At 42.5% G+C, this 15976-nt stretch overlaps 1 protein-coding gene and 1 long non-coding RNA gene across 3 annotated transcripts in view; one reads left to right on the top strand and one right to left on the bottom strand.

Moving 5' to 3' along the window:
• Positions 1-6972: 6972 nt before the first annotated feature.
• The window catches only part of LOC123503620, a 34419-nt gene continuing 25415 nt past the window's right edge, over positions 6973-15976 (top strand). The window contains exon 1 of the long non-coding RNA XR_006674549.1: positions 6973-7149. This is a non-coding gene — a long non-coding RNA (uncharacterized LOC123503620). The remainder of the gene's footprint in view (positions 7150-15976) is intronic.
• LOC123503618 (kyphoscoliosis peptidase-like) overlaps positions 11931-15976 on the bottom strand; it is a 37081-nt gene continuing 33035 nt past the window's right edge. The window contains exons 13-16 of one of the 2 annotated variants that reach the window (XM_045253540.1): positions 15718-15909; positions 15300-15509; positions 14282-14401; positions 11931-13200 (exon numbers count right to left, since the gene is read on the bottom strand). In XM_045253540.1, the coding sequence (XP_045109475.1) occupies positions 13060-13200; positions 14282-14401; positions 15300-15509; positions 15718-15909 (663 nt within the window). In that variant the 3' untranslated portion in view covers positions 11931-13059. The remainder of the gene's footprint in view (positions 13201-14281; positions 14402-15299; positions 15510-15717; positions 15910-15976) is intronic. The other variant, XM_045253541.1, reaches the window with a different exon arrangement.

Raw genomic sequence — 15976 nt, 5'->3', positions numbered from 1 at the left:
GCTTGGCCAGTTGTGGGTACCGGGCGAGTCATGGCAGTGGTTTGCTTGTGAAAGAGATGCATAATGGTGTTTATCTATCAGTCCATCTGTTCATCCTTCACTCAAGCTGGTCGGTAAATGGGTGGCTTGGGAGACCTGGGGAAAGGAAGCAGTAAAAGCCATCATTTCCAAGTAGCTCCGCGTCATCTCCAACTCCCTCACTAAGCTAATCCTGTCTTCACCCTACCTCCACCTACCATATCTCATCTCTCTCTCTCTCTCTCTCTCTCTCTCTCTCTCTCTCTCTCTCTCTCTCTCTCTCTCTCTCTCTCTCTCTCTCCTCGTCTAACAAGCTAAACCTAACTCTATCGGGACAAAGTATTGCGCCTTGTCTCAATGTAAGAACAAAAATACAAGGAAGTTCCTGTAAACTCCCATCGCTACATCTTTTTTTTTTTCAATACTCACGAAATAAAGCAAGAGTACAGTATTCCTCCACCCCGTCCCTGGAGAGCGTGGCCAGGCCTTGTCCTTGCTGCCCTTCCTCCCGCAGGGGTTTGTAAAGCAATCGATGATATGCGACACTTGGCAGGTATTGCATGGCGGGATATGAACGAGGGTCTTGTCACGGCCGACCCAATCCATTAGGCAACGCAAACAGCTGCTCAGGGTTCGTCGTTCCCAGGCGGCGCGGAAACATTCTTTACTTGGTATTTAGGAACAATGTAAGAGAAGCTGCAAAAAGCCACCATAGGCCTACTCAGCTATCACCCCTATTCCCGTCGTTCCTGTTTAGTGCTCTTTCATAAGCTCTCTTAACTTCAATCTATTCTGCTCCTACACCGTAATTTGAGAAGTAATTTTCCTTTCTTTTATCTTTATATGTAACTTTATCAATTCTAAACTTGTTCATTCTTATTCTGTCATTTTTGCTAATCCAAGGACATTTATTGGATTATAGAAAATGTAAGAGGTCAAGAATACAAATGTGTCACTCATAAAACATTCTACATAACTGTTCTAGGTGGGCGTGTTGTAGCAGTAATGAGAGTTTTGTTGAAGGTGAAGGAGGCAGATATTAGTGATTGTTTAATGAAAGGACTGTTGGGTGACACTTTTTGGGTTATATTGCGGCTATGGTTGAATTTGATATCCTTTCTTGTTTAAGTTTTTGTATGGGTATGAATGATAAAAACTGTTCCTGGTGTAATTATCTTCCGTAGTTAATTGAATGTACTAGATCTTAATGAAGGTAGAAATATAGCAATACTGATCAAATTTATGATTCTGACCTCCTTTTTTAATCCATCAAAAACACAGGACTTGTTTTTCCCTCCTGATCGCGTAGTAATTAGGGCAAATTTGAATATCTATACCATTAGCATAAGCGGAGAGGGAAGATGCGTCGTTTACGGCCTCGTCAGACAGTGTGCTGGCGTAATCGTTTAAAGGCGAAGTATGAGGGGGGATAATACATTGCGAGATTCACTGCCAGGAATGAATGTGAGTCTGAGGGTGTTGGGTGCGCGTCTAACACCTGCTCTGTGTGTGTGTGTGTGTGTGTGTGTGTGTGTGTGTGTGTGTGTGTGTGTGTGTGTGTGTGTGTGTGTGTGTGTGCGTGTGTAAACTCAGTCTTCTTTCGTATCAGCTATTCTTCTTTCAAAGCACATCTGTATCTGGATTTTTCTTCTGCATTTTCCTGTCATTTCTCCCCTTCCGTTGACTTGATTTTTTTCTTAAGTCTCTCTCTCTCTCTCTCTCTCTCTCTCTCTCTCTCTCTCTCTCTCTCTCTCTCTCTCTCTCTCTCTCTCTCTCTCTCTCTCTCTCTCTCTCTCTCTCTCTCTCTGTTGTAGTAACCCGCGGTCTTTGTTCCCGCGGCAGACAAGGAGCTGTCATAACCTCTGGGTAGTAGTGGGCAAGTTCCGGTACCAGTACTGGTAATACCGGTACTAGACTTAACGGTACTGTACCGTTGAAATTTTTCGTACCGGTAAATAGCCGAAACGATACTGAGCAAATTGTATACAGCGTGGAGGTGGCTCAAGGCGAGCGGTGATGGGTAAGACGGTAACATTGAGTCATTCTCACTCTCGGTACCGCTCCACACTGGTACCGACTGGCTGCCCTGGCGCGTCGACGCGGTCTCGGTAGCTCGGCGAGACGTGTCTGTACTGGTACAACTGAATGTGCCGGCATCATTTCCGGTACCGCTTGACGCTTGTACCGTCTAGCGTCCGTGCCGGGACTCTGCTGCTTCCTACCGCTAAGAATGAATAATGTGTCGGCACCACACGGCGGATCGGTGGCCGGGACGGGTGGCGGTTTGGCGTTTAGCGGTGCAGTAACAATGCAGTTGGCCGGCATTTTACCATTCCATTTCTACTTCTACTACTACTACTATTACTGCTACTTCTATTACTACTGCTGCTGCTGCTGCTGCTGCTGCTGCTGCTGCTACTACTACTACTACTACTACTACTACTACTACTACTACTACTACTACTACTACTACTACTACTACTACTACTACTACTGCTACTACTACTACTACTACTACTACTACTACTACTACTGCTACTACTACTACTACTACTACTACTACTACTACTACTACTACTACTACTACTACTACTACTACACATAGGATTAAGTGTACGAATATTACAGACAAGCCCAAATTATCTCATCCCGCTTAGGAATCGAACGCGGGGCCTCTCAGTTGTGTGAGGAAGGTGTCAAGTCAACTGTCAGCATCCCTATAGATTTGCTCATTCGTCCTTGACGGCTGAGGCCGTTAGGGGTAGTTAGTGCCGTTATTTTTCATCAACCGTGGCATAGTGCTGCATCATTTTATGTCTGTCTGTCTCTCTGATATATATAATGCATTACCAAATTTTCATCATATTGATTATCTTCTTGTGTATGTAGTATGTATGTATGTATGTATGCATGTACTCATGATAATAAAAAGAAAATAATTGTGGTCAATAGGTCAATACTCATTGATAACTGACTCAGTGATACCACTCTTTCTTCAGTTTCCGGCCGCATTGCTCGCCCCCCGCGCGGGACTCCCGTCCCGGTAAGGTGTCAGTAACATTAACGTCTCGATAGTCTCGGTACGCTCCTACTGGTACTGGTACTGAGTGTGCCGCGCTGGCCGCGCGGAACACTCACTACCAGTACCAGTACCAGTACAGCTTCAGAAACTCGTCCATAAACTCTCAATCTATCTGTGTGGGCACTGTTGTCATTAAGATTTCCAGCACTTAATTACCGCCATGCACTCAGTTATGGGCGTCTGAGTGAGTCGAGTCTAATCCCTTAAGTGACATTTTTACTATAGTTTGTGTGTGATTAGATGATTTTGCTTACAATAAGAAGGGTCTACGGTGTCAGAGATTAATGGCCAGTTTTCACTATTTTAATCCCCACATAAGTTTGTGAAGCTGTATAAAATCATTGAGTAATAGCCAGAATAAATATGAAAACACGTTATGTTACTGCAGGGGTTAACACGGCGGGGCGAGGAGAGGCAATAGAGGCACCTTGCTTTGCTCTGGGCTATGTGTTTCTTACATATCATAGCTTCCCCTTGCTCAATAAGCGATTAGAATAGGACACATTTCGCTATACGTTATTACTTGCAGTTTGTGTTGACAGACTAGGATAATAAAGAGGGACGCCAGAGACGAAACGTATACAGAACGGTGAAATAACGACATACACACACACACACACACACACACACTAAGTACCATGAAAGAAAAGGACACACACACACACACAGCCACCTCCCCCTCCAACACCCTCCAGCTGGGAGCTGGGTGTCAGTGGTTCCAGCTGGTGGGCTTCCTCATAACGAAAGATAAGGCAACACACACACACACACACACACACACACACACACACACACACACACACACACACACACACACACACACACACACACACAGTCTCAGTCCTATCCGAAGATCGCTCTATGAGCTCTGAGCTTGCTCCGTAATGGGGAAGGCTGGCTGGGTGACTACCGGGCGACCATAGTGAATTACACACACACACACACACACACGCTAAGTACCATGAAAGAAAATGACACACACACACACACACACACACACACACACACACACACAGCCACCTTCCCCTCCAACACCCTCCAGCTGGGAGCTGGGTGTCAGTGGTTCCAGCTGGTGGGCTCCTCATAACGAAAGATAAGGCAACACACACACACACACACACACACACACACACACACACACACACACACACACACACACACACACACACACCCCACCCCACACCCTCGGGCCTGGAGCCAGGTATCGGCCTGGGTCCAGCCGGGGTGGGGTCAACCCTCCTTGATGACGTCACATATATTCGTTACGCAAATCATTTTGAAAATGAGGATTCCCAAAAAGGCAGCTGGACACGAATGTTATAAAAATTCTGACTCGTTATCAATCGAAACTAACTTCTAAAATACAAAAACATTGCCGAGAAAAGGAATAATAAAAATAGCTCAAAAATATACTAAATAAAGTATTAGAACTTCGACTTGCTTAAACACAATTTCAAAGCCCACCAATTTCATTCAACTGAATCGATAACGTTTTTCAAAAATTATGACTATCATTTCGATATATCAAAACCTGGCAACTCGCCCTATTAGAAAAATAATATTTAAAAATGACGTTGTTTACAATATTAACAGGACTACATATCATTCTTAAAGTCCACATCTTTAACTTCTCAGGAGCCTTGCACACTTTTCTCATGATAAACCATCTTTTGAAAACACAAACACTTCGCTACAACCTCAAATAAAAAATCACAGATAGCGGAGGTAAAAATTTTAGCGTATTTTGGCCCTCCCATTCAAGTCATAAACACCCTCTACATCACCGTACTTCACTCAACTCAAGCATGGAAGACACGTAAAACACTGCGAACTATCATTAGAAACCCTTAAAAGGCACTTGTGACTCGAAATAAATGAACTGAGACAAATATAAATAATAGTGGAAGTCGAGCATCTGGGACCGGCATTTTGGGCGGGAACTGGTGATGACGTCACAGCCTGGGGCTCGTGACGTCATGGATAGGCCCGCTTCTTCTCGCTGAGCCTCCATAGCACACAAATCAGGTAATTGCGGATATATCTCAACAACTGACATGAAAGATTAGGCCTATGGCTCCACTTTGTGACCTGTCTGGCCTGTAATGAGTGAGAGATGAGGCAGATAATGGCTGAGAGATGCGGCGGGTCAGGGGATTGGTTTGTTTACGTTTTCAAGATTTGAATTATTTGGTGTTTATAAGTATGCGCAGGTGTTAGTTCACTGATATGTTGTCCTGGAGGTTACCAACGTTAGGTTATGACATGGCACCATCGTGAAATGATGAGTTACACCAATATATTACTTACGTTAGCCAAAGACTGCTCGGCGGCGACTGTCCGTGTCACTAGCAGGCACCCACTGTCCACTTTGTGTCCTCAACCATGTTTAAATAGTTAACCTCAGATTACTAAGAGGCTACACACACAATATTCTCTTCGCTACTACTGGTACTGGTACTGAGTGTGCCGCGCTGGCCGCTCGGAACACTCAGTACCAGTACCGCCACTCGGTAGTCGGTACCGTGGTACCAGCAGCGCGTGCCACTGGCCCGCTGCCTCAATTCCGCCAGCCGAGCCGCGGTAGCTCGGCGAGACGCGTCTGTACTGGTACGACTGAATGTGCCGGCATCATTTCCGGTACCGCTTGACCATCTAGCCTCTGTGCCGGGACTCTGCTGCTTCGTACCGCTAAGAATGAATAATGTGTCGGCACCACTCGGCGGATCGGTGGCCAGGACGGATGGCGGTCTGGCGGACTGGCGTCTGGCGGTGCAGTAACACTGCAGTTGGCCGGCATTTTACCATTGCATTTCTACTTCTACTACTACTGCTGCTGCTGCTGCATACCACTCAATTCACACCATTACGAATTTTTTTTTCATGCTAGTTTGCTATAATTTAGGTATTTCCCATCAGTTTTAAAAGGGAACCACAATATATTATGAAGACGGCCGTGTGTCTTTTATTTATATATTTATTTTTATTTTTTTACAAAAATATTTATGAAAGAGCTGTGTGATTTGCTTTATGTAGATAGAAATGATAAATGCTCGATATTTAATTGGCAATTTCAATATATATATATATATATATATATATATATATATATATATATATATATATATATATATATATATATATATATATATATATATATATATATATATATATATATATATATATATATATATATATATATATATATATATATATATATATATATATATATATATATATATATATATATATATATATATATATATATATATATATATATATATATGTGTGTGTGTGTGTGTGTGTGTGTGTGTGTGTGTGTGTGTGTGTGTACCGGTACAGTACTGGTAGTATCGGTAACGGTGTCTTTTGTACCGGTACGTACCGGTACTGAAATTAGCGGTACTTGCCCACCACTACAGGCTCTGGGTGAGCGCCTTATGTTTGAATGTCTCAGGGTCCAGCAGTTACATCACTAGTGTGCGTCCTGCAACCTCCCGGCCCCGCATGTCCCGTCTCCGTCATCTGGGGCGCCACATAATGCACATGTTCAATATTACAATGGTTCCTGCACTGACAATATTCTCACCAACTTGAATACTGAAGACTTTCTCTCTCTCTCTCTCTCTCTCTCTCTCTCTCTCTCTCTCTCTCTCTCGAATGGCTAACTTTTTATAAATGCACCTTATGTATTTATCTTTCAAAGCTGTTATGTGTGTATGTGTGTTTGTGATGCTGATGATAACAACAGGAAGAAGAAAATAACAATAAGATATACCTCCATACTATTTTTATTTACACACACGGCCCTTATTGTCATTTATAGGCCTCAAGTACCAGATGTCATCGAAACAGGGACCCGAAGCAGTGCGAATCATCTCTCAGCCAGGCAGCAAACGCCGCAGTAAGTCGAGGAGCCTGGGAGGAGCCACTTAATACCTTGTTGTCTTTTGTGCGTGAAGATTTCTTTGCTCTCATCAACATTTACACACGATTACGGGGAAACAGGACTGCCGAAGCCTTATCGGAAGTAGTTTTCAGCATCGCAAAAGGTATGTGAAGTTAGTAATGAACGTGTATGGGTTTGTGTGTGTGGGGAAAGTTTTTGAGTCTCTATATATCTTCTGAAACACATCTGTCTACACCTCTATTACTTTCAAATGGTTCTAGTTGACGTTACAAGGGTTTTTAGAATTTTTATGATTTTATTTTTTTATGGTTCTAGTGACAGATTGACAAGATTGCTATACTAAAGAGAAACATTGCAGAGGGCAAGGCGTTTCTGAATAATGGCATTTCTTGCTAGCCTCCCTGCGACTACCTTCTCGATAGTATCTGCGTTATAACTCACTACGATTAACTGGCTGACGTAAGAGGTATTTGAGGTTTCCATCTGTGACTCCGTCTTTTTAAATATGGCTCTCGAAATATTAACTTGGAGAAACATATATATGAAATCAAGTAATTCCTTCTATGGACTCCGTAAATAAGCCACGTGAGAACAGACCCGTTGTTGCCAAAACACCATCATATGCGGCAGTGTTATGTTCCATAGCATTGTAAATTACAGGGGAAAGGGATGATAGATGAATGTAGAAAAATATAAGGAAGCTGATACGTGTAGACAGACTGGGTTGTTACGACTTGCCTTCTGATATAATGTTAGCATGTGAGGAAGCACTGAGGTAAATGTGTTAGTGTTCATTAAAAGGGAACACATGAAAACGGAAATACACACACACACACACACACACACACACACACACACACACGTTTCACACCTTTCACCTGACAGCGCGGCCGAAGAGATTAACGGTCACTTCGCTGCGATCTGTCAGACACTCCCTCCCCTTCACTCCACTACTCTCCCAGCCTACCTCCCTGCCTCCTCCCTCCACCCCTTGTCCAGGAGGTTGATGTTTACAGGAAGCTTCTTAAATTTAAACTAAACAGATCCACCACTCCCACTGACCTCCCCATCAAAATTTACAGAGAATTTGCCCCAGAACTTGCCACACCCCTTTGCTCTATCATCAATGCCTCCCTTGCTCAACATTCCTGCCCCGATGACTGGAAGACATCTTACGTCACCCCCCTCCCCAAAATTTCTAATCCACAGTCACTGAATGATCTAAGACCAGTCGCCATCACCCCTATACCCAGCCTTATCTGTGAAGATTTTGTTTTCGACTGGGCCTATAACAAAATTTGTAACTCTATTGACACACAACAATTTGGCAATATTAAATCCACCTCCACATCTCACTACCTTGTCAGCTTCCTGGAATTCGTCCACAGCCACCTGGACAAACGCAACACTTCTCTAGCTATTGCTTTTGTGGACTTCAGAAAGGCCTTTGATCTTGTTGATCACACTGTTGTGATAAATAAAGCCATCACTCTGGGCCTCTCTCCCTACCTGATAGCGTGGTTGGCAGACTTCCTCACGGGAAGGCGTCAGGCCGTTCGTTATCAGGGCTCTGTCTCCTCTTTCCAACAGCTCACATGCGGGGTCCCTCAGGGGACCAAGATGGGTCCCCTGTGTTTCCTCATCCTTATCAACGATGCTCTCGTCCACACCCCCCACCGCTGGAAGTATGTGGACGACTGCACCGTGGGCGTACCCGTCAACAACACCAACCCAGACTTCTCAGCACTGCAGTCCACTCTAAACCAACTACAGACGTGGACGGAGGACAACAAAATGACCATCAACCACACCAAGACCGTGGTGATGCACATTTGTACCTCCACAGCAGCAGTTCCCCCTCCCCAGCTTTCTGTGGGCCCTCACTCCCTCCAGGTGGTCCGCAGCACCAAGCTTCTAGGTGTCTTGGTGGATGATCAGTTAACATGGAAGCAGCATGTTTCCAACATCATCAGGTCAGCCTCATATAAAATCTATTTACTGCGCCGACTCAGGTCCCTGGGAGCACCGGCAGATGAGCTGAGGGGAGTGTACCTCATCTTTATACTCCCTAAGCTCATGTACGCCGCCCCAGCGTGGTCCTCCTCCTGAACCTCACACAACGACAACAGCTGGAGAGGGTTCAGAGGAGGGCGTTCAGGGTCATCCTTGGGCCTGCCTACAGGTCCTACGAGGACGCCCTGACCTGCCTGAGTCTGCCGAGGCTGGCCACAAGACACCAGGAAGCCTTGGAAAAATTTGGGGAAGGACTGCTGCGTCATCCACGTCTCCGCCACCTGCTACCACCCGACGTGCCTCCCCCTGCTCGCGCCACCCGACACCATAATCGCGTGGCGCCTTTGAGAGCACCGCGCACGGATCGGTACCAACTCAGCGCGGTGCCCACTATTGTGCGAGCCTTAAATAAATAAGTGAATTTCTAGGTTAAGTTTATCCATAGTTAGGTTAAGCATTTTTAGTTCATTGTGGTAATGTCCCACCCCTGTACATTTTCAGTGTATTTTTTTACATTGCCTAATTAATAAACCGTTTATTATTATTATTATTATTATTATTACACACACACACACACACACTAACGCTGTTACCGCTGTCCAAGTTCAAGGGCGGGATATTCAAATAGCTGTTGGTATGATCACTTTAGTGTTAAGATTACCGTAACCTTTCTTTGACTCGCCTAAGGTGTATGATGGAAAGGCCTTCGAACTCTGTTTACGGTTTCCAGACTGCCACGTTCACTCGTATGGGTCAGGGTACTGAGGAGCACCCTTCCACTGGTCGCAGGGTTGCTTAGTGGACATTCATTCACCATAACCAGTAGGATATCTTGTTTGTTTGTTTATCATGCTTACACACACAATTTTATAACACACACACACACACACACACACACACACACACACACATATATATATATATATATATATATATATATATATATATATATATATATATATATATATATATATATATATATATATATATATATATATATATATATATATATATATATATATATATATCATTCCTCTCTCTCTCTATCTATCTGTCTATCTATTTATTATATCTCCACGCGTAGGTTCGAATCCCACCACGTACAGCCTTAAAACACTTTGCCATTTGTCGAGTGGTTTAAAGTTACCTACATGTCACCATGATACCCAGGTTCTAGGTGGTTACACTCAAGATGAGCTTGGGTGGTGATATGGGCCCTAATATGGGTACCACTATAAATAAAATTGCCTGCGCCACTAATGGGCGGAAGCTGAACAGCGCTTCCAATACCCTCTTCAAGTGTGCCTACAGGCGCTATAGGCCTTACCGTAAAAAGAAAAAAAAATCGTTATCTATCTATCTATCTATCTATCTATATATATATATATATATATATATATATATATATATATATATATATATATATATATATATATATATATATTATTATTAGATAGATACATACATATATATATATATATATATATATATATATATATATATATATATATATATATATATATATATATATATATATATATATATATCTATCTAATAATATATATATATATATATATATATATATATATATATATATATATATATATATATATATATATATATATTCAGATGGGTAGTTTTGATTAATCATAGCATTGATGCCTTGGACATCAAAATGTATGTATTTGCTGACTTTTCACAGTGGCTCTCACTTTCAAATGCTAATGATACACTTCTGAATGACAAAACCAGTCAGCTGCGTCCCCTTCTTGGACGGTGGGATGGAACGGACCAAGGCTAACGGTCGCAAGATCGTGAGCTACGAGCATCCGGACGGTCTTTTAAAAATTCACTTTAGTGATGATCGTAAATCACGATAGAAACTGACAGCTATAAGAGGGCCTTTAAGATCTTAGTGGCAGAAAGCTACGATGTTTTTAACATCCGGCCCCACTACTCTGAAATGCAATTTTCCCCCATTTGAAGTCTGGAAACCCCAATTGGAAAGAGAAATCGTACAGTCCTTGAAAGAGCCACCTAGTAACAGGCAGAAGAAGGTGTAGACGTTGTTGTAGTGTACGGTGCCGCAGTAATATGAGGGGTTTGTATTCGCGTGCCGTAGAGCTGTGGGGTCTGACGGGGTTCGAAAGGAGACATAATACTATCTATGCTCTATAAACTGGAAACCACTGTTCGAGATTCACTGGTTTGTCAGTATCGGAAACATAAAAGAAACCCATCACTGCAAGGACTTAACTTGTTTCTTTAACTCAGAGACAGAATAGAAAACGTAACCATTTTGGGTGGACATTAATAAAAGTACAAGTGCCTCGTGTGATGGAGAAGAATCACGGAAATATCAAGTGTTTTTCAGTAGGAGGATTATGATACACTGTTGATTTTAACTTTTTAATGCGATAGACGATGAATATGGCATCCGTACACTGAGGTAGCCGCTGTTATTGAGGCATGCACCGCGCCTCCGAGGGCTCCTGTGCATGGGTGTGCCGCGGAGGCCTGCCGCGACACTGTGCGTTCGTCTGTCGTTCATCTCCCTCTAAGATGCGGCGCCGCAGGAATCGTTGATCCTTTCTCGAGACATTTTAAATGAAAATATCACTATTATGTTTATATGAGTGGCATTTTTACTCGATCTATTTTTACCCCACTAAAAGCAAGTGTGTGTCTATCATGAAGCATTTCAGGATTGCAGATTGACCACAGCCACGGTCAGCAATTGAATAATGTCCGTCACTCACTTTCACTGTCTTTCACTCTTCCGTTCTATTCATAATCACCTATGAATTTTCATCAATTTTTGTACTAAGGCTTCTTAGCTTTAGAACACAGAGGAATATTTTTTTCGTGTCTCTCTCTCTCTCTCTCTCTCTCTCTCTCTCTCTCTCTCTCTCTCTCTCTCTCTCTCTCTCTCTCTCTCTCTCTCTCTCTCTCTCTCTCTCTCTCTCTCTCTCTCTCTCTCTCTGTGTGTGTGTGTGTGTGTGTGTGTAACCATGCATGTAATTTATTTCATTGTTCTGAACAGAAAGAATTAATCACACGCCAGCTTTCACGACGCTACCAGCAAGTCTAACCTAACACTGATGAAAGTCTTAAAAGACAGTGGAGGAGAGTACAAAAGTTTCCTTGACTTGTGACCGCGACTGTTGCAAAACGTCAATGACAGGATTTACAAGTATAAGGTGGTATTCTGAAACGCTTTGCTCACTCACCGCGACTATTTTCAAAGGCCACATTAGCCGGGTTCTTAAGAGTGTTTTTTCCATTCGATAATGTAGCAATCATTTTACTCTGTCATTAGAACATTAAAAGCACTCTTAAAAACCCGTGTAACTTCCACTATAGCTTTTGATAGTAACCGTGGTACCCCGTAGAGGCCATTCAGAATATGATCCTAATATGATATAGAGAGAGGTCTGAACGAGTGGTACCTTCCTGCGGCGTCCATCAAGCATTCCTCTCCTAATAATATCGCTTGTGCGTTACGTAACTTGGCATCTTGTTTTCTTGTGAATTATTTGGTTTAGTGGTTCACCTTTGAGGTTCGTTCATCTATTAACATGAAGTTTTCTACCTTGAAGTCTCCTGTAATGCGTATAACTATATTTTTTGTTCTGTTCATTTGTTATTTCTTTTTGTGTGAGCTTGAATGTATTGTGTTCATGTCTCTGGGAAAGCAGCGAAAAGAACACGGCACGAGAGATTTTCACCTACTATAATCAAAGAATCTGCGACGAGATCTTCTTTACAAAATACTCCTGATTCACAAGGCATTTTGTGCTTGTTATAATGTAAAATCTAATATAAAATTTGAATCACAAGATTGTCTTATCAATATTATCATACGTATAATAACATTTAGACGTCTACATCTTACATAATTCTTAAAATGAAAGTATCTACAATACTTCACATATACAGTATTAGTGGCCACGTGCTTCCCGCCACACGTCTTTTTAGCACTTTTGGTCTGAGACTCCACCACTTGTAAAAATATCATCCGAAGCTGCAGACAAACAGTTCATCTTCTTGGCACTAAGGAAATCTTCTTACGAGTCTTCTTCTTAACGTTGGTCGTGGAATCGTTGCTTTGACTTCTCAGACTCATCTTGCACTCGATGAGGTAGGAAGCCAGAAGAGGAAGCCGCCACCGCCCCCTCACCTTGAAATGTCAATACGAGAGAACATTAGATTTGAGGTGTAATACGAAGACCTGATACTGTAGTTGAAAGAGTTCAATGTGGTGAGAGAGGAAACGTTTTGGTGTTGGTGGAAATAGCAGGATTATCATCAGTCATTGAAAACGTGAAATATGGTCAAGCGAAGGGAGATACTGACCTACTTTACACTCAAGAAAAGAAAGAAAAGAAATTCGCATGTTTTATGAAAAATACTAAACTGCTATCTAAAAAGGGAAAGGAGTTTAAAGAACATTACATAATCTTAAGAAATAAAAAGGTGAACAACAGAAGCGGAATCTAAATAAAAAGTGAAATTGACAGACAAGAATGCAGAGTGCAGACTTTCTTTACCGACAATAACCAGAAACAGAACCACCACAAAACTTACATTTCATACCATTCTTTTTTTTATATATGTATAGATCTCAAGTGCTTTACTCCTGGTTAATACTACTGAAGGTTTTATCTAAGCTGTGAGTACTTCAGCACTACTTCATATGACGTGAGATGTAAGAGTGCAACCGTGTGTGTATGTACATCCGTCTGCTGACGATTAGGTGTTAAGTGTTGATAGATCTCCTCAGGGAATGAAGTAAAGACCAGCAGTGTCTTCTCCTTCAGTGTGACACTATAGTCCAGTACACCGATTCTGGCAAGGCATTTTCCACCACCTGAGGACACACGCATGTTAACTGCCACTGACTGATATTCTGGTTCTTTTATTCACGCTTTCTCTCTAGATGTGCAGTAAAGTGACTTTCCACCAAAACCTTCACGATTTACAAGATACCGTGCTATGCATACACAAATGATCCGATATCGTGTGAATAACTTGAGGATTTTGATAGGAATCTAAAGTTATTTTACCGCACTTCTGAAAAAAAAAATGTAAATATTTGAGGTGATCAGTGAGAAAGAGCATTGATCAATGGTAGCGTTACAGTAGCCCGTGTCCTCAGCTGGTGAAATTCCATTGACAGAGTCGTCGTGATGGAATACAGCATGGCTACGAGTACGTGGGCGTGCACGGGTGACTGTACAAACCTGCGATGGGACACATACCACAGCCGCACCCACCTGGGGCCTCGGGATTCCGTATATTAATAACTTAAAGTAACCGATTCCTGGCGGCACGATGACCAACCGCAGCTGCTCCTCCGTCTCTTCTTTTCCCAAGAGTCCCTGCGGATTTAGATGAAGCTAGATACTGCCTAGGCTTAAGTTAAGAAAATTATTACATACCGGTTAAAAGTAAAAAAATTGGGATCTGATCGCGACCACTTAAGAGAATCTAATGAAAATTACTAATTTTCAAATGTTTTCATAGTTTTAGTGGCAACGTAACAAGGATCATGTTCATTTGACTCCGTACTTGGCTAAGCAGCCTTTTTACCATTCATTTTTCACTAAACTGACATGTGAACTCAAGGAATTTTAGAAAGTAGATATCACTAGTAGTCATGACGAATAAATGAAGCCACATCTATTTTTACTGACCACACTTCTTCCTTGTTTCCACATTTCTCATATTCTCTCTCTCTCTCTCTCTCTCTCTCTCTCTCTCTCTCTCTCTCTCTCTCTCTCTCTCTCTCTCTCTCTCTCTCTCTCTCTCTTATATTTAAGCGTTCAGGACAATTCTCTCATGATATACCACACACACACACACACACACACACACACACACACACACACACACACACACACACACACACACACACACACACACAGTGTATTAACAAACACTGAATGCTAAACGTTACTCTCAAAATAAATATTACTGACAAAGTTGCTCCTTACTCGTAAAACGACTCCCAATGTTACAAGTTAAGAGTGAAGTTTGCTTTGTACGTACCATCGAAAAGATAGCAAAAACATTCCGTGGGATTCCAATTAATTACATGTCTCTGTGTCATTTGAAAATAAGCTAATGAAAGGACTACGTGTTTAAAGATTTTGGTGTTGCATTACAGGCGGCTAGTACATGTGCACAGGTCTGGGTTAAAACTGGATGGATCGTGAAATCATTGTGAGTACAGACCACAAACAAGAACAAATTGTCCTTGGTCCTGTCCAGACTCACCTTGTGGTCGAGCTGATTCCCATCGGCATCAAACACTTGAAACATGAGCATGACGTCGATCGCCTTTTCGAAGTAGACGACCTTTTTCCCTCCCCACGTGACGATGACAGGGCCTGATTGGTTAACGGGGTCCAGCCCACACTGGTACAATCTCGGGCTCGGTCCCCACGCCACGTCATGCAGCGGCCACGGCACTGGATATCTTCTAGCCTGTATCATCAAGGCTGACTTAGTCAACTTATTAAAACCGTTACAAAGATTAGCTATCAGTAACCTAATTTAATGTAACTACATGAGCTTTCATGAATTATACAACAAACTGTTACGATTTTGAATAATTTTTTGTCCTGAATCGAGTTGCTGCACATTCCGTATACGGAGTTAATGATTTGCGAGCTGTCGTGAAGAAAAGTCTCACCTTCTCACATATTAACAAAAAGGAGACGACGTGGTCCAGCGCGCCTTCATTGTCATCAAGCAGTTGTTCGGGGCCTGCGTAGATTTTGAGTACATAGTTGGCACTCTGTGGTGGAATGATTGTGAACGAGCCCTGACCGCCGCCATCCTTCAGCGTGCAGAACACCCACTGGTTGATGCACGAATCCTCATCCTGGGGAAAGTGACTCAATGTAGAAGGAATGCTGGGTGCGCTCAGAAATTTTCCAGTGTATCAGATG

The sequence above is a fragment of the Portunus trituberculatus genome, chromosome 14 (assembly GCF_017591435.1).
Source record: "Portunus trituberculatus isolate SZX2019 chromosome 14, ASM1759143v1, whole genome shotgun sequence".
NCBI lineage: Eukaryota > Metazoa > Arthropoda > Malacostraca > Decapoda > Portunidae > Portunus > Portunus trituberculatus.
The sequence above is the reverse complement of the archived record's forward strand: the minus strand, read 5'-3'. Positions and strand labels throughout refer to the sequence as shown.